Here is an 11,860-nt window from a genome sequence, read left to right as displayed (position 1 = left end):
ACAACACCAGTCAAAGACGTCTTCCTTATCAACAATATCCAAAGTAACGTCAGGCAGAGCAGAGCTGGAGTCAAACCACTCTGAGAATTTGGGGAAATCTTCAGTAAACCTTGGCGAATTCCAGGAAGGCTGAGGGTTTAACACAAATCTACAGCCACCCTGCAAGCTCACAGCTCTCTTAGCTGGAGATGAATGAGAGGCACTCATTTAGCTAGCTAGATAGATATATATATATATATATATATATATATATATATATATATATATATATATATATATATATGTTTTGTTTTTTTTTACCTCATAACCTGCACATGTACTTGCAGATTTTCAGTATCAAGATTACAGTTTGAAACACGACATGACAAAGAAACATCTCTCTCTTTTTTCATTTGGCTCAATAAGACTTCTTTTTTTTAACTAATGTTTTTCTTTCAAAACAGCATTTAAGGGCTGAGAAATTACACCTGCATCACCACATAGACTGGATTTATGTTTATGTAACGCTGGTCAGCCACACATACTGGAACATGAAGGCAACAGCTAATGAGATCAGGGAAGGAGAGAAAAAACGTGGCGTATGTGAGGAAAGAAAAATCTGAAAATTAGAAACACTGTGAGCTGTCTAGTGTTTTTCACAGTCTCTTCAGTCACAGAGGGGATCTTCTGCACAACGCAGCGAGACGACTTTTACACCAGCTCTGTGTTTCATCCGCTATGGCGACACATACCTGTTGCTGAGGCCGTAGATTCGGGGCCAGCGCTCGTTTGATGTAGGTATTGGGCTTGGTTCGTGTCGGCAGGCTGCTGAACAGTGGTTCAGTCGCGTGATTAACGTGCAAAGCGCTTGTTCCCCCCAAAAAACTGGGACTCAACGCAACAGGGAGAGAGATGCACAGTGTCTGTTTTCATTGATTAAAAGCAGACGCACTGCAATCCTGAGCCTCGCAGAAGATATTCATTTGCATGCCTCATTGTCACTGAACGCTAATTTGAAGTGTTGGATCTCAGCGATGTGACCAACTACTTAGTGTAACTTCTCGAGGAGTTAATTGGCATCTAGTGTTGCTGTCACAAGAAAGACGAGTAAACAGAAAGGCTGGCAGCCTGAACAGGATTCAGGCCCAGAACAGACTGGCGCCATGTTGACAGTCACAGTGAGAGGGCGAAGCGGGGGGAATCTATTTGGTTTGATCTCTTTGATTTTCTACCTTGTACTGTCGTTCTTGAGTGTTTCGATTTTTACAACCGCTTTATTCAACGCTGGGATTGATGCATGCTGTTTGGTGGGGTTTTTTATTGTGTTCTAAAGAAACGACCTTTTTTCCCACACTTTAAGTAAACTACACAGATTTCTGAAGGCCATTGCACAGGCTGATTTAAAGCCACTGTGTGTAAATGTAACAGCCAAAAACAAACATTTCTCCTGCCCGATTATGCAGCGCTGATAGGCAGTTTGCTCGGATCTTCACACATCCAGCGTTGACACACAGATCTGCAACCAGAGGTGGAAGGTAAACACATGCTGCATATTTTAATAGACTTAAAGGGAACCGATCATGCTTTTCCTTATAATCTGTTATATTCAAATGCTGTTACAGTGGAGTATGTTCACATCGAACACGGTCGGAGCTTCAAATAAATAAGTTAGTGTACGCAGGAGTCAAAAACTCAGGCGCACAGCTCTGGAACCAGTAAACGAGGGGCAGCCAATCAGAAGGAAGTTGGCTTAAAGGAGGAGCTAAAACAACTGCCTTCAGACACTGGATTAACTAAAGGGCAGCAAATAAGCATTATTTTGAACAGTATTTCATGCAAAGCTAAAAAAAATAAAGCTGGAAATAACCTTAACAAGCCCACTTTAAACATTTCAGAGAAAAATCTTCTTCTCCTTATTCCACCACATTTATTTGGAATCTGTTAGCGCTCGGATAACGAGTTTACATTACAAAGATTACACTATAAGCCTTATAAAACATATCGTAGGCTAAATTACTTGAGAGGTCTTTTTCTTACTTTTAATTATAAGTGCCTCGTTTTAGCTTCGTTCGTGTAATTACTGTCGGCCCGACATTTCACAAACATCATCTTCTTTCCCAGCCCATTCATCACACAGCCCAGAGTTATTTTGTGGCTCTTGATGTTTAAAAACCAATAAACTTCTGGACTCAGCTACAATGGCACTTAAACATTGAGGCAGAGGTAACTAGTGACTAATATGAATTTCAGGGCCATTTTTTTTTTTGATAACAAGAATTTTTATTTTATGATGACTGAACCTTTTGCAACCTTGAAGTCCTTGTACTTGGACCAGACACAATCTGTTATGAAACTAAAGCTGGCTCACTGAAGAGGACCCGCTAATGCTATTATGACTAAAACTCAAGTGGCTGATTTGTTGTGCCTAATTTCTGTTTGTGTGAGTTGAGAGGTTTTAAAATGTGTTTAATAACTCTAAATAATTGTTTACTGACTCACTGTTATAATCCTACAGTTTAGGTTATTTTTTTAAAATCACAATGAAAACTGATAATAAAGACACGAAGACCTGCGAAAACCCTGAACGAGTTCATTATAACGCAGAGCCTCATAGTCACCCTTTGATGGCAGAAGTCTGTCACTTGGACTTAAGCGGACTCTTGCAGTATACTTAGCTGATAGTACACTTGTATCATTGTTTATAATTTGTGTTTAGCAATTTTTTTCATTGAACCAACTTCACAGTGCGTTTTTGTTAAATTCTCGGAAGAATCTAAATGTTCGACTAATGCAAAAGACCCTTGGCAATACCAAAGCCAGTATAAAAGACGGACTTAGCTACTGTTACGTCCCCCAATGCTCAGTAAAGTCTTGCTTTAAAGCCTCAAGCTGAATGTTTTTACCGTCACTGCGTCTTGGTGACAACAAGGCGCAGATCTGGCTGTTGTTTACTGGATCAGTTGCTCACTGGCTAGTGACTTGGCAATCACCAGCTGTTAGCCAATGAGCTGACCAGGGTAATCATCCTAACTCTAGAAATGACCATAATTGACAAAATGGAAAATGGTGTTTTATTTAGCCTGACCTGAAAGCACATAAAGTCATCAGGTAAGTGTTTACAGGGGTCACAGACCAAGAAAGCCAGGGCCTGTTTTCCCGTAGATTTCTATACAGCCAGAAGTCGTTTTGCAACCAGACGAGTTGCCCCCTGCTGGCCATTAAAAAGAGTACAGGTTTCTAAGGCACTTCTGCGTTTGCTTCGTTTTTCAGACCCAGAAGCTACATCCATATTTTTTACTGGCTTTTGGCAACACTTCCTGATCTAGACCTGGCCTTGGTTCCGACACACTGGAGTAGTCCGGTGTGTCGGAAGCGAGAGATGTTCAAGTTCTACACACAGTGGCTTTAACATCAGTTACCCTGTTCAGTATTCCTAATTCCTGCTTTTGTTTTCAAGTACATGGGAAGGCAATTGAAAAAAATAAATAAATAAAAGTTCTACCAGGCTTATAGCGCCATCCGACCAGTCTAGAATATCTGCTACTCTATGTAAACACTGACTGCTACCATGCTGCTTAGACACCAGCATGCCTCCAATACTGTCTGTGCTGCTACAAACAAGGAATTTGTGTAAATCGTTCTCCTTTCAATACTCAGCTACATGCTGATTTGAGCAACTCGATGCCTAAACTCTTCATTTATCAGCCGACCTCCTCCTCTCCTGAGCTGCACTTATGTCAGCGATGTGGAAATCATAGCATTTGTAAAGGAACCAAAACAACAGAAAGGGGTGGGGGTGTAAGACACAGAGGTAGAAACTCAAATCCGATTTACGTCTGTACAGCAGTGTAGCTCAAAAATCACTAGTGCTTTGTTTGTTTAGAATAATAACTGAGAAACAGATAGTAAAAGAATACTGAGAAGTCAAACATGCTTTAAGCTATGTGGTCATAAATGACAAGTCTCTCTTTATTATGTGATCAAAAGTAGGGACAGGTGAACCGGTGCGTTTACCTTGTATTTAGTGCATTCGGCAATTTCCAAGCACATGTCCCTGTGTGCTTAGTACAGAATGTCCTGTGCCAAATCTTAATTGATCGATGACTAAGCGTCCTCTGAATCATCAGTGTTTGGTTTAAGGTGTTCTCTTCGCCCAATGTTTGCTGATGCTTTTAATCTGTTCCTTATTTACTCAAAGATCGAACCCGAACGCGTGGTCGATTTCTGTGGGGAGGCTGCGCTGCGTGCATGTGTGTCTGTGGCCACCAGCAAGCGAGCGAACCAGGCAAAGGAAAAAACAGAAAAGGAAAAAGAGGGTGCGGGGACGACGACAGCCTCATTCTTACAGATTGTCACAGAAAAATACCGGTGAGGACGTCATTTTTTTCAGATTTCTGTTTGTTTTGTTTAGATTTTAAGTCCTGCTTTCTGCCATACGATGAGGACATGCTACTGTCCTCGTTCAGAAACATCAGTCAGACATCAGCCTGACTTTACTGTCTTCCTTCTCCCCTTTTCCCCCCGCCGTCAACTGCAGCGTGGTCTCTACGGGCCCCCCTGGTGAGGCTGGACGTGTGGTCCCACTGTTGTTCGTTTTGTTACCTTTTTTGTTGCAGTTTTTGTTTTTTTGGAGAGCGCAGCAGTGGGGGTGGGGGCGAGTTTGTGGCTTCTCCTGGCCTCCCGTCAGCGAGGCGAGGTGAAAACAGGGAGCGGGGTTATGTCGCCTCCTTGTCAGGTTTGTTGACTGGTTTGCCGCCATTCATGACTACCGGTTCAGTGGTTGTGCTTTTGGATGGCGGGCACCCGACCAGTTTAGGAACTGCCTCTCCTACATCGTGTAACGAAGGCTCTCGGTACATCGCAACTGCAGGGGAGGAGCAAAGGAAAAGCAGAAGGACAGCGTGAAGAGAGACAGAGGATATATGTCTATGTATACATATATAAAGTGAAAATAAAAAGCCCAGTTTGTTACCTTCTATGGGTTTAGGCAGGAAATGTGCTGCTGGTTTGGTCTTTTTGACCCTGTTGCCCTTCATGACCTGTCCCTCTTTATTGAGGCCAAGAAACCAGGCCCGACCCGACTCTTTCTGCCTGTAGAGCATCGAGCTGTAGATAACATAGTAGTTCTCGAACACCGACTCCTTAAACTTGCACTCCGCCGTGAACAGTTCCTGAGAGAGACAGAGACATAAGAAAATATCGATCACATTACTTTACCACAGTTTGTGAGCCACGTTTTCTTTCGCAGTGCTGAACTCATGAAATATTTATGTTTTCTACACTATTAAACCAAATTCTGAACTGAAATGGTATCAGAATAAAATAAACGAACTGATGAAATAGCTGCACACATAGTGTATGTATGCATCACTGTTACAGAAAACTTAATTTACAGTGGTGTTATATTTGCTTTCGGTTTAAAAGGGAAAAAGAAAAAGTTTTTAATGAGAGTCTACTGAGATGTCTCTGTGTATATAGTTGTGAATGTGGGCAAATGTGAAAACTTTAGAGCAGTAAATTCCAATAAAATTGCAATAAATGTTATACTGCCTGCATTTCTATGGTTTAACTGTCTTGTTCTCTCATTTCAAGCTTAATACGGTTTTCTATTATGTGTGCTTTATGTATAGATACTACTTTGCACTGTATATTTGCTGCTATTGTCTGCGTGAGACTTTAATAAAGTTTATTATCTGTAAAGTCTCACTTCCTCACAAATTGTCCCTTTTCGACTTATTGCTTATGCTTGATCTGGCGTTATTTTCTTGCAACAGATTCTGTAGGAAAAAAAAGGAACAACCAAAGAAAGAAAAACCCGATATTGACCAGCCGCAGACAAAGAGTAGAAGCACAGCACCGCCTGAATGATGTACTGCTCTAACCCGTGTCATTCTCGTTCTCCCCTGACGCTCTGGCTATGTGCACCGACAGCAAACTAAACAGATAAAAAGAAAAAGCAGATAGATTCCGGTGACACAAAGCCCCAAAGATCTCACCTCCCCACCCACATCAGCTCTGCTGTTATGTGTCAAAACTCTTTTCCATGGATGCGGGCGCCTCCAGCGGAGCATATTTCAGCCTAGAGACAAGGTGTTATTCTTACGGGGAGAAAAATCGTCTCTCCCCGGTGTGCGCTTGCACTGCCGAGTACGAATAAAAGCCAGGCTGGGATGAAACGTTACTCTTTTCTGGGGGTTTTCAGACTCAACTCAATTCAGTTTTATTTTTATAGCACCAAATCACAACAACAATCGCCTCAAGACGCTTTATATTGCAAGGTACAATAATACAGAGAAAAACCCAACCATCAGATGACCCCTATGAGCAAACACTTGGGAACAGTGGGAAGGAAAAACTCCCTTTTTCACAGCTACAAACCTCCGGCACAACCAGGCTCAGGGAGGGGCGGGGCCATCTGCTGTTACCTATTGGGGGTGAATGGACGGAGGTATGACAAAAACACTAAAAAGACTCATAGAATAATTGCAGATGACATATCAGGAGGCTCTGCTTGTTGAACCAAAGTGCTATATATTTGTTATCAACTCTGAAATTCAGTCCTTCAAATAATAGTTTGGCTTACTTGGTTTATTTTCTTTTACTCCCATTTAAACCAGGCAGGAAAAAAGCCACACATAAAAGATTTGCCTTTTTAAAGTCTTCATCCCACTGTATTTGAACATTTAGCCATCACAAAATTAATGCACCACAACAAATAAAACTGGTAACAATGTCTTCATATACAACTTCAGATACAACAATTTTAGTGATGTATAATTTCTACTTGGATCTTTTACTTGATATTCTAACATGTTTATCATAATAACATAACATTTATGACCCTCACATTTTTATGAACCTCATTAATTAAAACTCATACATGCAAATTAATATTTATTTATTTATTTAGCTTTTTGAATTTGTCAGAAGGCTCAATAAAAACTCCATTTTCAGAAAATATGAATTTTCAGGCGATTATCTCTTGGCTCAGGCTTTAAAAGGATCATATATCCTGTGAAATGCATATTCTTGATTCTTTTTTCTTTACCCATAATCTCATAGCTCTCTGTTTTAACCTGGACTTTATTTATTATATTTATTTATTTTAGTTGTACACCGTGGGTCAGGGAGAAACCACTGTGTATGTCCTGTACATACTACAGAACTGATTTTGATATCATAGCTGATATAAAAGCAATATGTTTCTTGCATTTATTTCTTCATTCCCTTATTTTTGCTTTATTAGAGGATTAGCAACACAAGTACTTTTCTTCTTTGTTGTATTATGTAGTTTGTAAAATATGTATATGACAGTGGAACGACTCGCCTTTGGCAAATCAAATCTATGTTTGGGGTAGAAATAAAAGTAATATCAAACCAAACCAGCATGAAATCATTTATGGAGAGCGCGCTTTCCCCTTAGGGCTGCATTTAATGATTAATCTCATTATCAGTCCATTTTTGATTAAAACTGTAGGGTTAACAGGAATGGGAGAACATTTTGCATTTTCTCGTGATAAATTAATAGAATAATACAACGGCTGTTCTTTAATCTGCTGTTTTTTAAAGCCGATCAGTTAATGGAATAATGGTTGGGAGTTTCTATAGTTCTGAGGTTCAAATGCGGAAGAAGCAAAGAAGAAGCTCCCAAAACGGTATTCACTTTATCTGTTATGTCCTTTTACTCTGTGAATAAGATTAAACTTCGATAGCCCTTGTGGGGAAATTAGAGTGATTTTCAGTCATTATATCAAAGCATGAGAGATGATTAGAAAACCAAGATTGCATATTAATATACATACCGAGACAGGGAGATGACTTGTGTCTGTGTGGCTGGAAATGGAGTGACTGAGGGTCTAAAAACCAAAACAGTGAGCTAAAGGAGGCTGAAAAGCTTTGGTGAAATTCTTCTGATTATGTGAGGAGCTTTTTTCATGGTCAGCAGCCCACTGTCTATATATATAGAATATATATTGATATATATTGACGACGATAGCTCTAACTACCTCTGTTTTACTGTAAAATTTTAATCCAAGCATTCATTTTGATTCCTCCTTGTTCAACAAGAGCACTCCTGTCTTAATCAAGCACAGATATCAATCACGCAATAATTTACAAAACAGTGCTGGAGTAATAATTTAATAAAAATAATACTAAAGCGTTAATAAACTGCACCTCGTTTGGCTGCAAAGGCTCCTGCAAACCCAAACAATCACCCCGGAGGTCCCCAGACCCCAGATTAGGAAGTGTTTGTCTAGACTGTCTCTTATTGGTTGTTGTGGGCCTTTTGCCAGAGCCACAGACACATTGTCATTCAGCTCAGGTCTGTCGGTCCGAGTCTCATAGCAACATGAGGAAGAGTGGCGACACGGTAGCCGTGGCAACCAACCAGCGCTGAGAGGGAGGGGTCAGCGGGTGGGTGGGTGTATGTCTGTGTGTGTCTGAGGGGAGGGCTGCACTAGCGAGAGAGAAACACTTGCATTGGTAATTTAACACAGTAACAATATGATGCATTTGGTGCTCTGCAACATCCACTCACGCCAACATAGGAAGACATTTAACGTGATATGGTTTTAAAGGTACGGCGGGGAGATGCCGCCAATGCAAAACACACACTTGTGGCTCTAGGGGATGAATGGAGGGAGATGCAGGAGGGCTTGCTGGGATGTGAAATGTGACTACATGATTGGCTGGTGACGAAACAAGGCAGATTATAATGAATGAATGCTCTATTTATTGGCAATCTCAGTGACACCCCTTCAGCACACAAACACAGCGCAGCAAATCAGATGCCTTCCTTTTAAATAAAGAGCATCTCCACAGAGCTGACTATTTGTGATTCTTGCAAAACACCAGCTTAATAATATATATATGTAGTCTTGACCTGCACCCTGTATTCATTATTCATTTGTTAAGTAGGGTGATCTTTGCCGGGGCGTGCAAGGAGCGGTGCCAGACACTTATTAATGTCGGTCAGTAAGGTCATACATCATTTAATGCTGCTTTTAAAATAAAAGATCCTTGACGTCTGATGGTCTGCAGCAGCAATATTTGGTCCAGTATGATTTCAGAAGACAAAAAAAGAAAAGAAGTGAAGTAGAAGGAAGACTTCATATGAAAATCTCACAGCCTTACAGGTGAGTCATGTTAACAGCGCGGCCCGCCTCGAACGTGCTTCTGTCGTCATTTCTAAACAGCTATGTTCACGGGCTGCCCGCAGAAAGAAAGACAGGGAGAAAGAATGAATGGAAGGGTGGGGTGGGGTGGGGTGGAGGGGAGGTTGGAAATTGGGACATGAAGAAGAGGGGAGAGAGAATAAATCACCAAGTGAGGAGGACGACGCCTCCTGATTGGAAAAACAGCAGGGGATTCTCTCTCTTTTACTCTCGCTCCCTTTTCTTATCTTTGTATTTCTCCCATCGCTCTCCTTTTTTTTTTTAACGCTGTCATTTCTCTGCGCTCTGCAGAGATTTAGAGAAAGTGCACACACACACACACACACACTGCACACACACTGCACACATGCATGCACACTGTTATCTTTTTTGAATAGCACGCACACACACGCATGCTAGACAGAACAGACGCCGCTTTTCAGGCCAGCCATAATCAGAGAGAGAAGAGCCCATTAACATGTTAAACATGCTGCTCAAAAACAGACTAAATTGATACAGGCAGCACTTTGTCCCTCATCCATTAAAGGCCTAAAAAATAAGGAATTCAAAATCAGACCGAGAGAGAGAGAGAGAAGCAGTCTAAAGTCTTGGCTCAGCGTAAGGCTGCACTAATAACAGAGCTTGGCACCTAGCTGATAATGCTGCCACAGCTTGACTGCTGGCCACTGGGAACTTCCCAGTAGAAACACGGGCAACAATACACCACTGTAAGTAATTACTGCATTTTACCAAAGCCTATAATCTATTGATTTGGTAGAATGAGGAACATGTACTGCTGAAGGGAGCCGAATCAAACACAGGTTAAAAGAAGACAAAGAGTGCAGACCTGTGGCTGTGGCACCTGCTACATGACTCACAGGCTTCATGATTTGCTTGTCCTGGACTGTGGGCTAAAAGACTAAAGACTGAGTGAGCAAGTTAAGAGGGATGGATCAGTATGGAGACGAGCCAAACCATTCTGTCATCGATCGAAATTAATTTAACTAGAGAATGTAAACAGAAATTACAGCCAAATATAAAAATATAGGGTTTTTAAGACTGATTCCAATGTTTCTGAATTTAAAAATCTGATATTCTGATATATCGGATGATATTTTTTCTTTCGGAAAATCAAAACATAACCAGAATTTTCTGCCGTATGTTTTGTGTTGTTATGTATTTACTCGTTAACGCTCGGTCCAGCTCTGCTCAGATCAGCTTCTTGTTGCGTTTCTGGCATTCATATTACAGGTCGTGAATAGGGAAGCTGCAGAGTGCCCTCTTGTGGACAAACTATGCAATGACATCACAGATAACATGGTTGAAGGGTGTTTCTCTCTTGTCTTATTTTGTTCTTTTCATTTTCACTTAGTGGTTGTTGTAAATGCCAATACCAAGATCTAAGATATTATGATTCACACAAAGATCCTTTTCAGATAAAAGTTAAAATTTCCCACCTTATTCCGGTTATTATTTTCTTATGACATCCTCAAATCGAAATTTTGAGTTGATAAGTTGAATTCCAGATGAGCTCTGCCAATCAGGTTGTTTCCTTGTTACCCAGAAGCAGATGGCACAGATGCATGCATGCTCAAAATCAGGTAGTATCATCAGCATGAGTGAGCTACCAGTGTATAACAACCATGACTTAATCAACACCAGGTTCTTCAGGTTTGAATGCCTTCTAGCAAATCATGCCAAATTGTTGGACAGCTGGCATCTAATGCTTCCAATAACAAGGAATTAATATACTTGCACAGATATTCCTGATTGGGAGAGCTAACTCAAAATTTCGAGTTGCTACCTTGAAATTTTGACTGATTAACTTGAAATTTTAAATACCTTACTCCGAATTTTAGGTTATGGATGGCAACAAACGTCCTCGTTAAATGTCTACTTAATCAAGTTATTTTTATTTTATTTTTTTTAATTGAATAGCCTAGTGTCATGTTTTTCATTATAACAAAAAAAATCATTAACTCTATTTAATTGCTGCCGGTGTAAAATCGAATCAACCACCACAAAATGATCATAAAATTATATTATCGAGACATCAAGTAAGTTAATGGCAGTGATTATCACCCAACATTACGGTCATTTAATTCGGTTCAAACATCATAAAAATTGTACAGTTTTATTATTACCAAATGCTGAGACACGTTGCTCGTATTTGTTCCCCCTTCTTTAACGTGAATTTGCTCTCCTTGTAATGAGACTTAATGCGACTTAGCTCAAGAAAGTTGTTTTTCATCCCAATGCGCGTGTTTGTGTGTCTGTTTGTGTGCACTGCTCAGTGAGTGGGTGTGTTTGTTTCCAACACCAGTTATTATCACAGAGCTAATTACCCACGGGAATTGTGGGTAAACAAATCATCCTAAAGAAAAGAAGCCCACAGAGAAGGAGGAAGAGGAGGAGTGGAAAGAAAAGTGTTGGCATAAGGAAACAAAGGAGCGAGGAGTGTGCTTGGGAAAGAGACTTGAAAGGATGTCCTCCAGCCCAGGCATACTGAATTACAGCATAAATCTGATTCAGATCACAGCGTTGCTCTCAGCATGTCAGCAACACCACAGTGTTCCTCAACCACTTCAGATCCGCACACCTGATCCAATTACTCTGTGATGAAAATGTGTGGCTCTTAATTGGATCAGGTGTGTTAGAGGCGCAGCAACAACCACAGCACAGGCTCCTGTTAGGGAGGACTAAATATTCCTTTCCTTCTGTCATAT

The 11,860-nt window shown here is 40.7% G+C and overlaps 1 protein-coding gene across 4 annotated transcripts in view; it reads right to left on the bottom strand.

The window, feature by feature from the left end:
* Positions 1-294: 294 nt before the first annotated feature.
* Positions 295-11,860, bottom strand: part of LOC147302461 (fibroblast growth factor 14-like) — a 73,052-nt gene continuing 61,486 nt past the window's right edge. For 2 of the 4 annotated variants that reach the window (XM_086282306.1, XM_086282309.1), the window contains exons 4-5: positions 4,952-5,150; positions 295-4,843 (exon numbers count right to left, since the gene is read on the bottom strand). In XM_086282306.1, coding sequence (XP_086138432.1) covers positions 4,695-4,843; positions 4,952-5,150 — 348 coding nt within the window. In that variant the 3' untranslated portion in view covers positions 295-4,694. Of the gene's footprint in view, positions 5,151-11,860 lie in introns of all 4 variants that reach the window. The other 2 variants (XM_086282307.1, XM_086282308.1) reach the window with 1 other exon arrangement.

Source organism: Aulonocara sp. 'chitande type north' Nkhata Bay, linkage group LG23 (assembly GCF_057382095.1).
Source record: "Aulonocara sp. 'chitande type north' Nkhata Bay isolate Kocher_YH1m ecotype deep benthic linkage group LG23, A_spYH_male_GT1.1, whole genome shotgun sequence".
In the NCBI taxonomy this organism is placed as follows: domain Eukaryota; kingdom Metazoa; phylum Chordata; class Actinopteri; order Cichliformes; family Cichlidae; genus Aulonocara; species Aulonocara sp. 'chitande type north' Nkhata Bay.
Note: the sequence above shows the minus strand (reverse complement) of the source record. Positions and strands in the feature narration are given on the sequence as shown.